At 36.0% G+C, this 17569-nt stretch overlaps 3 protein-coding genes across 5 annotated transcripts in view; 1 reads left to right on the top strand and 2 right to left on the bottom strand.

The window, feature by feature from the left end:
* The window catches only part of LOC129732225 (tetratricopeptide repeat protein 39C-like), a 38426-nt gene extending 31259 nt beyond the window's left edge, over nucleotides 1-7167 (bottom strand). The window contains exon 1 of one of the 3 annotated variants that reach the window (XM_055692875.1): nucleotides 7068-7167. The gene's annotated coding sequence lies outside the window, so the exon portion shown is untranslated. Of the gene's footprint in view, nucleotides 1-6943 lie in introns of all 3 variants that reach the window. The other 2 variants (XM_055692877.1, XM_055692876.1) reach the window with 2 other exon arrangements.
* A 1526-nt stretch (nucleotides 7168-8693) lies between these two features.
* LOC129732227 (apyrase) lies at nucleotides 8694-10666 on the bottom strand. Its single transcript, XM_055692880.1, has 2 exons — nucleotides 9540-10666; nucleotides 8694-9482 (listed from the first exon to the last, which is right to left on the bottom strand). The coding sequence occupies exons 1-2, from the start codon at nucleotides 10362-10364 to the stop codon at nucleotides 9036-9038; spliced, it is 1272 nt and encodes a 423-aa protein (XP_055548855.1). The 5' UTR covers nucleotides 10365-10666; the 3' UTR covers nucleotides 8694-9035.
* A 2878-nt stretch (nucleotides 10667-13544) lies between these two features.
* LOC129732226 (tubulin alpha-1 chain-like) lies at nucleotides 13545-15779 on the top strand. Its single transcript, XM_055692879.1, has 2 exons — nucleotides 13545-13705; nucleotides 14265-15779. Exons 1-2 carry the CDS (start codon nucleotides 13703-13705, stop codon nucleotides 15612-15614), a joined length of 1353 nt encoding a protein of 450 aa, XP_055548854.1. The 5' UTR covers nucleotides 13545-13702; the 3' UTR covers nucleotides 15615-15779.
* The last annotated feature ends 1790 nt before the right edge of the window (nucleotides 15780-17569 follow it).

The following is a 17569-nucleotide window of genomic DNA, read 5'->3' as shown; positions in this document are numbered from 1 at the left end:
TCGGCACCAAAAACCCCTACATACAAATTTTCACTTCGATCGGTTCGGTAGTTTTCGAGTCTATATGAATCAGACAGACAGACCGGACTGCATTTTTATATGTATAGATTACAACATCAATTTTTTAGAACCTTAAGGGTGAATATACATTTATTGGATTGAAGCGTTCATGTAAATCTTTTTTTACAAATAATAAGTTTGAATGAGAAAGACTGGGTCTGACCGCTAGGTGGATTAATTTAGGTTTTTTTTTAAAGTAAGCAAACCCTTCATCTTGTGAAGTCATCTAAATTGATTAAATTATCTACGTGGCACAAAGCGATTATTCATTTTTTTAAAATGGTACTCATAATTAAGCAAAAACAAAAAGTATTCAAATCGAATTTGCCGTTTCCAAAAAGTCGGGAAGAACCGCAATTGTAATTTGAATAAAAAGGCGACAGTAGTCTGCTCTGTTGAGCACAGATATGTTTGCAATGGAAACAATTCAAAGGGACAGAACAAAACATAAAACACTGCAGCTTTTTCCAAGTATTCCAGAATCTTATTCTGGAATCGGGTACTGTAGCAAGCTATTGTTGTTATCACACAATTTATTTGTTTGTATAGTTTACATGGGGTATTATGTTCAATGGTGCGCAAAGTTTCGTTCGTTTCATAATAGACAAGCTACCACCAGTGACCCTTGAGAATATGACTCGAGCGATTATATCAATGCATATATTGTTATAGGTAATATTTATTGATAGCAACGAAGAATCTCCGTGGGGATGCAAATATGCTACCCTGTAAAGTGGTGCATTCCGCTCAATTTTAAAAATAGATAGAATTCCACTAGTGCGATCAATAAACCAGAAACGGAAGCGAGCCACACAAGTGGGAAATCACAGCAAATATTGTTGGTGAGCTGTGGCAGGAAAGTCATTGTCATTATTTAAACATGGATAACGTAATTTGTGTATGATTCTTTTCATAACGTCTACACAAAGGTTGGAGTTAAGTTTAGTTTTGCATAAGTGAAATATAAAATCAAAATCAAACAGGATTTCGCTATGGTAAGAATCGGTTTTTGACTATATCTATGAATTCGGCGTCAAACAAAAATCGAATAACATAGCAACAACAAACTATTGACAAGGAATTACAGCCAAGCAAAGAAAAATCTAAGGGACTTATTTAAATTTAAAGATTACAATACTTTCAATGAGTTTCGAGGTAGCTTTATTGTTGCACTTAACATTGCTCAACATTATTAATTTTTCTAGATTTTCTGGATATATTTTTTTTTCACTAGATTTAAAAGTTTTGTTTTCACTTCAACTATTGATACATGTAGGAAATAGAATTGTGTGTAGATTTGACAACAATTTTTGCATATGGGAAAAAGAACATTATTCTTTCACTCATTGTCATCTGTTTTGTTATGGTGGATATAAGATCAATCCTACATTATATTGTCAACTTGTGAGAAGTTCACAAATCGAAATAACTAAAACTGGTTGCAGTCGATTGCAGAATCATTTGGATATTAATCTTAAACTACTTGTAAAAATGGAAAACCTCGCTCTAAAACTTAATTGATTCTGCCAAACAATAACACTAGTAAAAAAACTGAAAAAGTGCATTACAAAAGCTCAAACCGGAAAAATGAAGAATTATAGCTTTTCAATCATTTCTATAACTTTTGGTGCCATTACCTAAACGCGTCAACTTACGTGAGAGTTCGCATAGTAATTGCACGTCGGGTTTGTCGCTTCAACGTTATGTTTACGAGAAAACTCATTGAAGTCTCTGAAAAAAAGTTAGTGGCTAGGGAAACCAAAATTCACAGGAATGGTTTCATTTTTTCCGGTTTGAGCATTATCAAGATGAATACTAGGGTGTCCCAAAAATGCACAAGTCTGGAATCCCGGGGGCTCACCCTCCAGATGATAGAAAATGGTGTTACAAACAAACTTTTGTTCGGCGGCAGCTCTAAAAAATGATGTTTTCAACTGGCCTCGATGACTTTTTTGAAAAAATCGGTTTTTCTTATGTTAAATCCAAAAAACATGTCCAGTTATTCAATTTTCCATGAAACCTAATCCTTTTATATTTTTTTACAGGTTTCTTAGGGTCCAAACTGTAAGGGAAAAATTCGTTTCGGATTGATTATCGTCAATTTATTTTCCTAAAAAAATTCTATCGTTTGTAAAAGAGATTTTTCAAGTATATTTTGACATTCAATCAATGAAAGTGGGTATTGAACCTAATGCTCTCACCAACCGAATACCATTTAAAGTTGGGATACTTTATGGGGTAGAACATTGCCAAAGACTACATGGCTTTAAAATAACTTGATTTTGAGTTATTCGTGATTTACTGTGGAATAAAAAATTACATTTTGATGTTTTCCAATACTAAAATGTTCATTTGCCGTATCATATAGTATTATAATTTCAACTAAATCTCCTGCTACTCAAAGGGCCCGTCCTGCAGGGTCATTGATAACTTTAAAGCTTCACATTTCGATTTGGCATCAAGATAATAATTTCTTTCTATCTAGGCCTGAATAAAAAATAACAGGAGGGTTGTGTGCAAAGCCACAACCGCAAAGTTGAAGTAGAATACTTTTACAAGAAAGATAACCCGGCTGCTTGCGAGTCAGTCATTTTTTCTAGTAATTAAACGTTGACTAATCAGATCAATCGAAGTTTGCGCTTCAACAAGGATTGACCATTTTCAATAATATAGTAAGTTGCTTGTCATGGTTGGGGCTTGACAATTTTTAAATTTTGAGATGAAATTTTTTCGGATGTCGTGCTCATGACTGATTGAAAAAATAATTCAGTACGTTCTGAGACACGGAAATAAAGTAAAATTTATAACTTTTACATATTTAAAAATGTAAATTAACTCAAGAGAAAACATTAACGCTTTAATCATCAGGTTTTTATTTCATCCTGAAAAGGACAATTTGTTATTCAATTTAGTATCGGATAAGATGCCGATTACATCTTTGCGCTATCATTGACAGTGCGAACAAAGTATTCGTTGTGATAAAGTAAACAGTGGAAAGCTGATTTAACACTCAAAACTAGACGGCACACGTGTTGTCAAAATGAGTCAACTTTTCATTGAATACATTTACTAGTGCCCACTATCGCACAGAGACTGCATTTCACTTAAGTGCCTCACTGCATCAGCCGCTATCGATGCTGAGATCCGCTGCAACTAGTGCGCTATCCATAGCCATGCCACAGTTGTGGCCGCTATACGCTGCCATTGGTATTCACTGTCCCTGCATCAGCTGGCCCAGCTGCAATCGTTGCTGGAATCCGCTGCAACTAGTGCGCTATCCATTGCTACGCCACAGCTGTGGCCGCTTTCCGCCATCGCTGGTATCCACTGCACTGCTAGTGCTGCTGCTAAGGAAGGACGACTGCTGTTGTCACTGTCTAAAACTATTATGAGCGGCTTCGGCTGGAACAGGCTCTTTTATAGGCCAAATAGCATGTTTTCAATTGCAAGGTATATGATTCTATCGACCGTGCTTGGGAAGCAATCATATAACGACCAATCAGAGGTCGAATTTTTCGTTTTGACCAGGCTTAACTATTTTCAATAGTACAATAGTGTGAATAATAAAATTATAATTATCTTCTTTTGGGAAGAATCTTAGAAGATTTTCCAATCTATTGCTGCAAGAACGAAGGAAATCCATCGAATACCAACCGATTTATTAGCATTTGAAATTGGACATATTTTTCACTTTTTTCGGTTTTAGAATTTCATTTCACATCCCTATGTAGCCGAATTTCCTGAGAGAAGTATTCTACTTCAAAACTTGATATCAAGTCGCCGTCTATCGAAGTTTTTTACTTTTACTTTTTTTACTTTTTTCCACTAAGTTTTTTACAGACGAAAATTTTTTAACTCTTGAATTGTCGTTTTCACTGCTCACCTTTTTCAAGTTTTGTCAGTTTTGTTGTTCCTCTTCGAGTCATCATTAACATTTTTATAGAAAAATACCAGGCTAACATTGACCTCCGGAAGATACCACAAGTGCACCCTTACTAACACGCAGAGAATCTTCAGTAAGAATCCCCAGGAAACCGATTAACACGGTGACGGAATCGTGAAAGGAATCGCAAACACGATCCGGAGGATTCCCACTCACGATTCTTATTCAAGAATCCTAGAGCCATATACAGGGCATTCCTGAGGATCCTTTTTCAGGAATCCTTTTCATGGACGCTCACGAATTCAATGTGAGGAATCCTAGAGAATCTATGCGACTCGTATGTGTTCGTCCGGGCAGTCTGCAGAAGTCACCGGAGATTGCGAATAAGATTTTTTTTTTTCTAATTTTAAGTCGCACTTTCTGTCCTTGTTCGTTTTTCACATCCTCGTTAAATTACATACATTTCCTCCTCTTTGATTATTGTAGGAAAACATTAAAATTCAACTTTTTATTTCACAGTAAATCACGAATAACTCAAAATCAAGTTATTTTAGAGCCATGTAATCTTTGGCAATGTTCTTCCCCATAAAATTTCCCAATTTTTAATGGTATTCAGTTGGTGAGAGCATTAGGTTTAATACCCACTTTTATTGATTGAATGTCAAAGTATACTTGAAATATCTCATTTCCAAACGATAGAAATTTTTTTTAGAAAAATAAACTGAGGATAATCAATCCGAAACGAATTTTTCCCTAACAGCTTGGACCCTAAGGAACCTGTAAAAAATATAAAAGGATTAGGTTTCATGGAAAATTGAATAACTGGACATTTTCAAAAAAGAAAATAAAAACCGATTTTTTCAAAAAAGTCATCGGGGCCAGTTGAAAACATCATTCTCTAGAGCTGCCGCCGAACAAAAGTTTGTTCGTAACACCATTTTCTATCATCTGGAGGGTGAGCCCCCGGGATTCCAGACTTGTGCAATTTTGGGACACCCTAATGGATACATATATACAATGAAAAACTTATTATCAAAGAGCACATTGAAAGAATACAGACGAAATAATTTTTCAAATTATTTTGAATAGCGCTTTCGGTTTGGTACACTCGAATTACATAAACTGCTTGGTGTCAAAACATCAAAATTAAACAAAAATTTCGATTTTCTGTTCTGACTACAAATTTATGCCGGCACCGAAATACACCGATATTTCGACGAGCGTTAGAATAAAAAGACATGCACGAAGTTGACTGTTTCTCTGTTTTCCAAGAGAAGCAATGAATCGCTGATAAAAAAATGGATTTTTTACAATAAAGCTTTACACGAAAAAAAAGAACGAAGTGGAACTATTGGCTGCTTTGAACTAATGAATCAACTGATAATAGGCTGAATAAAGTCTTTGAAAAATATAAAATATAAATGTTATGCCTTGTTAACTGAAAGAAGATCTGTAGAATGACAGAAACTCAAATCAGCTTCAACATAATTTATCGTATATTCAATAACTACTTGAAAATCTTTCGATGTAACGCTTAGCCACATGCATACCTACAATGTTTTCTTCTACTCCCATTTAGCGTACCAACACAAAATTCTAAGCACTGTTCAGGTACTTACGCCCCATCAGTCACAACCGACATAAACTGTAGGAATAGTTTATCCAAATTGATGCGGTAAACAGTCTACCCTAGTACCCGTTCTTTTTGGTACGATATTTCGTAGAACGGTTCAGGATTGGAAGTTCAGTTTATATCTTGTAGGTATCTTTGATAAAAAAAATTCCAATTGCATTAAGTGCTTCAACGTAGTTTTCCAACTATCGTCTAGTGTTCAATAAGTACGTGAAATAATTGAACCTATTTTATGGACATAACATATACATTTCTTCATATAGATAAAAGAGAGTATATGCTTACTCTCTAACCACGTACCGAGTATGACGGCTACTAGTTTGCTATTACCGCATTTGAAGTTTAATGCCACGACTGTGCTGTTTTGCCTTTTCCAATTTACCTTATGCTTCATTTCTGACAATTTTTAGTTTGGCTTCCGTACAGGCTTCAAGGTTGAAACCATATACATATAATTTATCACATTAGTATTATGTTTTGTTTGGCAAGTGCCAGACAACCATGTAGTTGCATAGCATATAAATTTTAGGATTTAACCATGAACTTCGCGTCAGCTAAGAAAAAAGTAAGCTTTGCAACAAAGACCGTTTTGTGGATTTTTCTGCACTTTTCATTTGTTTGCAGTTTTCCACGGTAGTGATCGTGTATTTTTCTTAAAATAAACTCAGAGATTATTATTTGTAAAAATATGAGTTATGTTACTGTTTCTTAAGTTCATCAGATTTCTTTAGTCGAAACGAATATGATTTAAATAGTCTTATTCTAAGGAACCGATTTTGTATATTATGTTTAGAAATTTCATGAAGATTTTAATTTATATTTTATAAATTATTTGTTTCCAAATTTTGACCGAAGACCTGTCGTAAAATAAATTTGCGATTTTTACCTGGCTTGAACTAACACTATAAAAGCAAATTCACTCTATACAGTTCAGGTGATTGAACTGGCTTATTATAGAGATCAAAGATTGATTGCTAGATTTATTTTTTAAGGAGGTCATAGACATATTCTATAAATCAGCGGTTTCTGATTTACGTCCTAGTATACATTTCACATTTGTGGTGTACTTTCTGTGTATTTCAATGCACATATAATACAGAAGAAAATCGAATTTTCATTCATCCTTTTCTATGTATCAGCTCAGCTGTTAGAAAACGTAAACCATTTGCTACGACCAAGAGTTAATCATTACAATGAGGCAACGCATCTTATTCTCTATGTACTTGCAGAGCTGCATAAAATCAAATCGAATTTCGGCGAAAGCGGAAATCATGTGACGAATCTGTCATACACTTGGTGATGGGTAGGGTTCAGTTTTAGTGCCCAATAAACCAACAATGGCCAACCAATGCTTGCTGTAAACTGACCTTTGCTTTCCTACGTCAAAAATCACTCTTAGTGAATAAGTGTAAATGCTTGGTATCGTCTGCTAATATGGTATTTATGGTATGTCCTAAACATACAGTTACACATTTTCGCGACAATACAAACCTTATTTACTACACTTCAAATTCACTATTCTATTCATAAAATTATCTCTCACTGTAACTTGCACAAGCACCAACTGGTGTACCACGAAGGACGGTCGAGCCACGAATGCGAGCAAGGATCGACCTGCCCAAATGCCCAAGGATGTAAGCAAGGCTCACGAGAGTGTTGGGTAACATTTCACTCTCAACCACAATGCTCCAGAGGAGCAAGCGACTTGGTTGTTCTCAATGAACAGAATCTTTCTCTTCTTCGTTTTCTTGTTTTGTTATGAACTTCGGATCACAAGTAGACCAATTCTGGGAAAAACACAACCGGCTTTTGAGGCACGTGTTGGCTTTAAAGGCGACGCATGATGGTTCAGTTAATAGTATGGTGGAGACGCTTGGTGGAATATAGTTCATTATTGAATTTCATACGATAATACAGAATTGATAAAATTTTAACAATCCATTGATTGCGATAAACAGCTTCAAATAATGTATAATGTGCAATGTCTATAGGCATCCTTATTGCCGAGGGGAGGGTTTTAATATTATATATAGGGAGAAAGAGGTAAACTCTCTCATCATGAAGAGCATTATCCTTTCTCATCTAATGCCGTATGTTTTTATAAATAACGTATTTTTTCTCACAAAGAGAGTTGAGTTGAAAAAGTGCAGTTTTGCGATTATAGTAAAAAATATGGTAAAGGTATTGTTAAATTTTTAAACACTACGTAAATTTGTAGAAATATTTTCTGGTAACATTCCCAACTAACAACGATTATGCAAAAGGGCTTCCAATTGCTCCTGAATGGGAGCCCAATCAGCTACTTACAGTTGATAATTTTGGGTTTTCCCCTACTGAGAACACATTATAAAAAGTGTGAACAAGATATGTAAAATATATATTTTTGTTGAGCTAACGATTTATTGTATTCATTCCGGTCAGAAGGATAATCCCAAAGTTATAACCAGAAACAATGAATGAAATATATTGAAGGGAGAGCATGTTTATTCCCATTACGTGCCGTTCATTCTATTGAAAAATCAACAATAAAAACTTACCTTCCAGCGTTCTGTTTGCTCTTCCAGTGCCATTTTTTCAATTAATTCAAGTACAAATACAACATTTCAAAATCAAAATTGAAACACCCGTAAAGAACCCAATGGTGTTTACTCCCTTATGGAGCACTAGAGGAGTCACTTTTAGAAGCAACTATACATATCCACAGTATTTCATAGGATGACTTCTTTCTGACCAGAAAAAGTGCAATCGAATGACAAACATCGTTCTTTTTATTGTGAAATGAGACTGCAAATCAAAATGCTGTAATCTGCAACTAACAGAAACTGGATCAGACAAGGTAAATGATGAAAAAAGGCTGAAGATACGTTGAAGGAGAAACGTAAATGATTCTTCTATAAAATTTAAATTCGTTGCAACTCGACTCTATTGTTTTCGTAGCATCATTCTTACCTGAATAATGTACTTATGTTTCAGAAAATTTCAAAAAATCAGCTGCGTGATTCGGCCTTAGAGCTGCCATAGAAATTCCTCAACTTCATTTTTATGAATGGCGCGTGTATGTCAACAAACTATTTAACTCTAGGACACTCTCAATGAGGATTGAAAACATTTGCAGTCTGTTTGAGCAGTACTGAGCATTATTTTGACTGCGAAGTAGCAATATTACTCAAAATTGTCACTTTATTCTCTGCGTAAAAATTACATTAGCTAAACAAATATCACATAACAAAAGAAAGCTGGTGCTTATGGAGCCGTAAACATGTGATGCATGCTCTTAAAAAAAGGAATTTGGCAAAGACACCTGCGTCAAACCTGTGTGGCATAATACATTTTATTACAAAAATACCGTGCTTCTCGTTTTAAACATTGGCTATCTCACTATTTACATCCGCACACATCCTTCACTTAACTTGAACTTGTGTAAACAGCGTAACTATCTCATGACTTGCCAGTCTGCGTCTAGATGAACTCCAAACCTTCGAATTTGTAGCTCGTTGGTATTTTCGTTTCTGACATCAGCATTTCACCGTCAACGTTAAACGCACTGATAAAACTCGTAGTTTTACCATTTAGCTCTTCCGTAGATATAGCTATAATGATACGATCCTCTGAATGTGGCAAAAATTTGAAACTTGAAAAACCGTGCGTAAGCGGCACGTTGGTTTGCTTCAATTCTACTGCTTTTATCGAATGGAACTGCTCATCCGCAGTAATAAGATAATTGCATCCCATATGCTCGTCTCGTGTTTCATTGTACCGTTCTCGTGAACATCGTCTTGGCAGGAAATACCACCGCCGAGATTCACTAGACCATACACCCGATTCGTGTATCATGTATCCTGGCCATTCAATACCGATAGCACTGCGGATTGCCTTGAAATTGGTTTCCCAATTAAAGTGGTACACCTGCAAATAAACCTTAGGTTAGAAACAAGATCTAAAGTAGCAAATGGATTTTCAAACCTCTCCGTGTACTGTTACCGCCTTCACGAACATGGGATTGTTGTTTTCAAAATCTCCACCGGCCGTAGTCCATTCTTTGCCCATTGAACCCACGTAAAGAACCTCATCTTTCACAGTGGCCCATTCCGATTTAAAACCTTTACCAGTTCTTCCATCTCCATCCACAAGCAGTATCCAAGGATAGACAGAATCTTTCTCGATCACGTAAATTAATCCGGTTCGATCGTCAAATGTTAGTAGTCTACCATTGAACACTACCAACTCGGAAAGTTCCATACCCCGTCCCTTCAGAGCAAAACTAGACTTCAGTTCCTTCGGTTGGCCTTCGTCCCACGAAATTGTTATTTTTCCGGTTGAAGGAATGTAACTGAGGTAGCCCTTCATCAAGTAGCTGCACCAAGCGTCTTTCCCTTTGACACGTGAATTTGTGTCCAAATCTGCAATGACTCCTATCCTATATGTGTGCATTCCATTGCTTATAATAGGACTACTTAGAGGATAGGTATGATTGTAAAAAATCGTTGCACTTTTATCGAAATCATTCAGGCTTGATCCACCAGAAAATGGAGAATTGCTGACAACATACACAAGGAGTACCAAAATCGCTCCAAGAACAGCCAGGGGCCATATCAAATGCACCTGAAGCCGAATGGTTCTGTTACCCAGCCTGTATGAAGGTGGAGTCCGCAAAGCTTGACGCCAATCTCGTATATACATCCTGGTATCGATTACGGTTGATTCGTTTCCGCTTGGTGATAGTTGGGATGATGCAGTTGTTAACACTAAATCCCGTTGATTTACCTTGCCGTACTTATAATTTTTCATTGAGCCAAGCTGCTACGAATTCATTGAACTAAGACAATATCGTATTTTCAATTTCGGATATATCGCGATGGGAACAAATTTCGATTTATTTCTACTGCACCATTATTGTTTACATAATGACAATTATTGCTTTGCAAAATAATACACTAGTAATGGGTTTCACAATCGAATTGTGTAATAATTTAGTCATTTTTCAAAAATTATGTACATTGTCGATTTGTCTACAGGATGGCAAAAATCGTGCTATATAGATACAGCATATAGTGAAAAGAAACGTCAGTAATCTTTGAGAATAAAATTGAAATCGACTATACTGACAAGCTGTCATCATGACATCAAACTACACGCTCGTTAATCGAAACTTACAGACGAGTATTTTTTACTCAGATGGCATAAAAATCGTGCTGTCTAGCTTTTTACGCACCCAACCCAAGTAACCTTAAGCATTAGAAGATAACATTTTATTGGCACTAATTCAGCCTGTCTAATACCAAATAGCTCTGTATCAGCTAGCCAAACGCGTATCAACTTAGTATAAGCATTACTAATGTTTAACAACATTATGGTAAACTAGCATTACTGAGAGCCAAATATGCGCTTATCCAGCTTTTCACGCGCCGTAATTCGCGTTGACGGTGTTGCTGATATTTGTTTGGTTTTTGCATGCGAAAAAGAAGGAAGGAAATGTTTTTGCTTTTGTCATCACGCACATTTTGACAATTGCGTATGAGAGTTCACGTAGGTGCGAACAGCCTTCAAAATCTCTTTCAACGCGAATAACCCGAATGGCGAACCGAGCTATTGACATCCCTATACCGAATCACAGAGAATGACAACTAACTCATGTCCTGGGCTCAGACTCATTTGTGCCCGCTGTCATTTATCAAAAAAGGTGTATGAAAAGTGGCAGTGATACCACATACTTAGACATACGTAATACTGGCGATTTTTTTTGGTACTCTTTGCCCCACATCACCCGGTACCAACACCAGTTTGAATTGCTCGACGAAAATGAACGGAATGAATTTTCTTCATCGCGGCTCTACTCGAGCCCATAACAAAATCCCTTAAGAAACTGTCAAAAAGTTGTTTACAAAATCAATGCAGCATTTTTCGAGTAGGAACGAGACAAATGCAGGGCTGCGCAGGTGCCTTAAAAAAACAACTCAAACAGTGATTTTATTCAGTGTGTGGTACCATTCGAGTAGTTAATTTTGTACCAACTTTTTTGGAAGATTTCTTCTTGAGTGTTACGTATGTCTTATGTATGTGGTGATACGCTATCTCGTTTACACATATGTTGAGATGTTAGCCTTTGAAACATGCCATAGGGCCATAGATGCCATAGGGATGTGGCGAACGCTATAATGCAAAGTTCGAAATAAATTACCCTTCCTTTGGACAACTCTGCTTACGTCAGTTTTGAGTCTTCATGTAGTTTGTTAACAGAAAAATGAATCTGGCAACATAAATCCCTGCAAAGCTGCTTTCGTTTCCTCCAAACTGTAAATCATCGCATCTCGTTGCTTCGACTTTTTATCACTTTTACTATTTTTGGTCAATTATGTTCAGCAGCTTCTTCCGATTCCTAATGAAAAAAATATTTCGAACGAGTTAAAAACTTATAATAAGTGTTTTACTGAAGATTTGTCCAACTGCTAAAAACTTATCATTGCAAACAAAACAGCGATTTATAAATATTTTGCTCGACGAGTGGTCACTAACATATTCATACGTTAATAGGTCTGTTTCAACGACCGCCATTATGGTTCGTGAAAAGCTGAATACATTAAATCAAAATAGGATGAAATTTCCACTTGAAATATTTTCTGTTGATTCTTGACATTGAAAATGTAAAAATAATTTTTACTAAATAGTTGTTTCAAAAAAAATTTTTTTTTCCAATTTCAACCTTTTTGAAGAATAATCAAATTCCATTAATACATGATAACTTCAGTTTTTTTTTATAAAATTCGCTTTTTTGTGAGTTATTTACAGTTCCCCAGCAACAACCATAGATTTATTAAAATATACGATCGATGTAACACAATGATTTTTTTGTCATCAAAGAGATTGGATAAAAATTTGTATTATATTTGTATTATAATATAATTTAAAATTATATTATATTATGTTATATTATATTATATTATATTATATTATATTATATTATATTATATTATATTATATTATATTATATTATATTATATTATATTATATTATATTATATTATATTATATTATATTATATTATATTATATTATATTATATTATATTATATTATATTATATTATATTATATTATATTATATTATATTATATTATATTATATTATATTATATTATATTATATTATATTATATTATACAGTAACTGTTCGCTAACTGGGTGCTGTTTAACTGGGCTGCTTTTCAACTGGGCGTTCGCTAACTGGGCTATAGCCCAGTTAAAAAGCAGATGAACGTCAAAAATCAGCGTTTGGCATAACGCTGTCAAAACGAGATAGGGGCTCATGAATAGTGAATTGAGATCGATTTTTTCAGTTCAATGGATTTTGGTTGTCATCACACATGCGATCCACCAGACTCGTTTCCAGGTCAAATAAATATTTTGTGGAAAGAACATGTTTCCAAGCAACGGTTAGTGTAAATAAAGCACACGCAAAGCTAAAGACAATGTATTATTTTTCATTTCATCAATCAGGATTTTTAGTGTATTTGTTTTTAAACATTTACCAATTTTCGCTGAGGGAGATTTGCCTAGCGCCATTACATCGAAATCCCCCTCGGTATTTGACGACATTTGAAATGTCAGCCCAGTTAGCGAGCGACATTCGTTAACTGGGCTAGGCCCTCAGCCCAGTTAGCGAACGAATATATTATATTATATTATATTATATTATATTATATTATATTATATTATATTATATTATATTATATTATATTATATTATATTATATTATATTATATTATATTATTTTATATTATCATATATTATATTATATTATATTAGATATATTATATATTACATATACATTGAATTATACTAATATTGATTGTTTGAACATTTAACAACCCTGCACTGCCGATAGCCTTTTTCGCTTTCTCTGGCACTTTGTTCCAGACAAAGTTCGTTACTGCCGAACAGTCCACTTTCCAAACGGTCCATGCGACAGCATATAAGGTTCGGTGCTTCGGTTTTTCGGCATCATTCTCAGTTTGGAAGGCGTCCTAGTTAGCTGCACCAAATCGGGTTGAAGCTTATCTGTTCTTCAAGATTAGCAAATCTCAGAAACTTGTGAAGTATTCTTTTACCGTTAGTGAAACACTTCAATCGTAAAAATGGTAAGTTTGTTGAATTGTGCAGTATTGATTGAATATTTTTTCTTATTCACATGCCGGTAATATTTCTATTCGGCCCTTGCCGACTTTTCTATTAAGTATTGCAATTTTTCATAAAACTTTATTATGCTAAAATAAGAATGTATACTTGAAGAATCGTCATAAAGACTTAAAATTTTATTAGAAACATGTTCAGAAGCAGATTTTCGTAACCGGAAATTTTCTAGGCAGACGCCATTTGCATTTTCGTTTGTGCCACGCCAGCGCGCATATTCGAGAAAAAAATGCCGCAGCATGAGTCATGAGTCACTGCGATTTGACAACAGAAAATTAAATTAATGTTAGCCAATCTGGGCAAAAGACCAATTTGCTTGTTCGTTGCAATCCGATCTTTAATCAGATTAGGCTAGAGTAACATGTCTCTCAAATCGGACGGTTTTCTCATTTTTCTTATTGGTGAACCGTTATGTAGAGGGATGAACATTTCTTACATTACGTTTTTTACACCTGAAATAAAAAGAAAGCTTAGTAAAACGTATTTTTTTTCTTCTAATTTCAATAGCGTGAATGTATTTCCGTACACGTTGGTCAGGCTGGTGTCCAAATTGGAAACGCCTGCTGGGAGTTGTACTGTCTGGAGCATGGAATCCAACCGGACGGTCAAATGCCATCGGATAAAACTATTGGCGGTGGTGATGATTCATTCAACACTTTCTTCAGCGAAACCGGTGCTGGAAAGCATGTTCCCCGTGCTGTATTTGTTGATTTGGAGCCAACTGTAGTAGATGAAGTTCGCACAGGAACTTACCGGCAGCTGTTCCACCCTGAGCAGTTGATCACCGGAAAGGAGGACGCTGCCAACAATTACGCACGTGGTCACTACACTATTGGAAAGGAAATCGTCGACATCGTATTGGATCGCATCCGTAAGCTAGCCGATCAGTGCACTGGTCTGCAGGGCTTCCTTATCTTCCACTCGTTTGGTGGCGGTACCGGATCTGGTTTCACTTCTCTTTTGATGGAACGTCTCTCTGTTGACTACGGAAAGAAGTCCAAATTGGAGTTCGCCATCTACCCAGCTCCGCAAGTTTCGACAGCCGTGGTTGAACCTTATAATTCCATTTTGACAACCCACACCACTCTGGAACATTCCGACTGCGCCTTTATGGTTGACAACGAGGCAATCTACGACATCTGCCGACGTAATTTGGACATTGAACGCCCAACCTATACCAACCTTAACCGTCTGATTGGCCAGATTGTTTCTTCGATTACTGCTTCGCTTCGATTTGACGGTGCCCTGAACGTTGATCTTACTGAATTCCAAACCAATTTGGTTCCATATCCGCGTATTCATTTCCCACTGGTAACATACGCTCCGGTTATCTCTGCCGAGAAAGCTTACCACGAGCAACTGTCGGTGGCTGAAATTACTAATGCATGCTTTGAGCCGGCCAACCAGATGGTCAAATGTGATCCTCGCCATGGAAAGTACATGGCTTGTTGCATGCTGTACCGTGGTGATGTAGTACCGAAGGATGTCAATGCTGCAATTGCTACCATCAAGACTAAGCGTACGATTCAATTCGTGGATTGGTGTCCAACTGGTTTCAAGGTTGGTATCAACTACCAGCCACCAACCGTCGTCCCAGGTGGTGATTTGGCCAAGGTACAACGTGCCGTGTGCATGTTGTCCAATACGACTGCCATTGCAGAGGCTTGGGCCCGTTTGGATCACAAATTCGATCTGATGTACGCCAAGCGTGCCTTCGTCCACTGGTATGTTGGTGAGGGTATGGAGGAAGGTGAATTCTCAGAAGCCCGTGAGGATCTGGCTGCCCTTGAGAAGGATTACGAAGAAGTTGGCATGGACTCCGGCGAAGGAGAGGGAGAAGGTGCCGAAGAATACTAAATCCGGACGCTCGTTGATCTGCATCATAGTCAACGGCAAATCCAATTTGTTGCTGATTGTTTTGTAGATCATAGTTCAGCACAGAAAGGCCCGACTGGTTAAATTTAACGCAGTCATGTGGCTCGGAGAAAACGAATCTAATAAATAAATGTTTCTCCAATTAAACCTCATCTTTTTTTTTATTACTCTACACTGCCTAAAGCGATTTCATTGGTCTTGATGCGTGACGAAAACCGTTATAACGGGAAGCAACGTTTACTGCATTTCATCGCTGGAAAGTTTTCTTTTTTGTTCCATTGGAGCGTGGAAAGAAAGGTTAATAAACTCCAATTGATCTGTCTAAAAATAGTATCCGTGCACGGGTGCGTTTGTACGCGTATGCTTTCTAAAATTTGGGATCAACATAGACATGAGTGGCTTGAAGTATTCTGCTGGTAGTGCTTCTAATAATAGTGACTGACTTTGCTTATAATATGCTGAGCATGGGTTGTAAGCAGTATGCATTTCCCGTTAACCAAGCAATTCATTGCTGCTTAAGTTTGCCCTAATTTAGTTGGTACCTGAGAGTTAGTACTGCAGCAGCTGTATATACAAATTTATGCCATGCGTTTTTTTGTAAGCTTATTAATAATTTTCGTGTACGATTTCTGCGTGATCGTACGTAAAATAGTCGAATTTACAAATTTTACAAAACCTTTTCACAAAAAACCAATATAATAGAAAAAACCATAAATCAGGAAGTTAGTTTGAGCTTAAACGTTTTCTCAGCAATTCGAAAACAAATATGATCTAAAAAGGCAATCCACAAAAGCTTTTATAGTTAAAAAGCAGCAGAAAAATCAAAAAAGTTAGCGCTAAATCATATAACATAATTTCTGTAATTTATATTTTAATATTTTTGCATTGTATTTTCGGTCAAGGATACACACTATTCGTGAAAAAATGAAAATTTTTGGAACTAATCGTAACATTTCCCCAATAACAATGAAATCTCCCCAGACGAAAAAAATGTGAAAGTTTTGGGAACAAATGAAACTGAAAACGAATAACGTTAACCATCAAGTTGCAGCTCCCACGTAACCAAAAATAAATAATAAAAAATCTCTTCCACCAACAGTTCTACCACCACTTCATGTGCTCTCGCGTCAAGTCCCTATATGGGCTTGTTTGTTGGGTCGTTTTACTTATTCGCAGCGACGATGTCATGGATGATCTAATGCATTACTCAATGCTTTCTGACCAGATTTAGTAACATCTGTTCTGATTTTTTTTATCAATCTGTATTAACCTGTATATATTAGGTTTGGCCCAGTTCAGATAAATAGATTCAGGAGTAAAATTTTGAATTCACAATTGTTAGATTTTGGATAATTTTTTTTCTGTTTTTGTTCCATATTCCTATAAATGTATGCATGTCGTTTTTTTGCGAAGGTCATTTGAAAGGAGGCGTTTATCAACGTTTAGTTAGTTCTAACGATTTTGAATTATGAATATTGTGTGCGTGTCATTGCCCATATACCGTTCGAGAACCAAATAATAAGTTTTATTGATTTTTTGTTCTTAATGGAGCTTCTTGATGGATTTTAGAGCTCTCCGCCAGATAACCATTATATTACCATCAGTTGTATTATTGCCTCGTTTTTCTTTTAACACTGCGACATTTTTGGCTAGTAATAATTTAAAAAAAGAAAGAGGAAAATCATATTTTACCTCAAAAAATGACCTTCAAACTCTTATGACTCATCAAGCAATTGGCACGAACTGCATTGTGTGAGAGATCGATACGGTTTTTAACCGCATGAAAAAGTTTCATAGTTCAAAATTGAAAACATAGTTGTTGAACTGGGATACAAATTCAGTTGTCAGGTGATACCAGACGAGGAAAATGGGTTGAAGATGTGTTTTATTTTTGAATTTTGCGTTAAATATTCGCTCTCTTAAACAATACCTTTATA

Source organism: Wyeomyia smithii, chromosome 3 (assembly GCF_029784165.1).
Source record: "Wyeomyia smithii strain HCP4-BCI-WySm-NY-G18 chromosome 3, ASM2978416v1, whole genome shotgun sequence".
Classification (NCBI taxonomy): domain Eukaryota; kingdom Metazoa; phylum Arthropoda; class Insecta; order Diptera; family Culicidae; genus Wyeomyia; species Wyeomyia smithii.
This window is presented reverse-complemented; position numbering and strand designations above follow the sequence as displayed.

Bases quoted from the DNA above. Each gene is read 5' to 3' on its own strand.
- LOC129732227 (XM_055692880.1), bottom strand. From the start codon at position 10,364: ATGAAAAATTATAAGTACGGCAAGGTAAATCAACGGGATTTAGTGTTA. The intron at 9,483-9,539 runs GTTTGAAAATCC...GTTTATTTGCAG, and splicing joins CGGTAACAGTACACGGAGAG to GTGTACCACTTTAATTGGGA.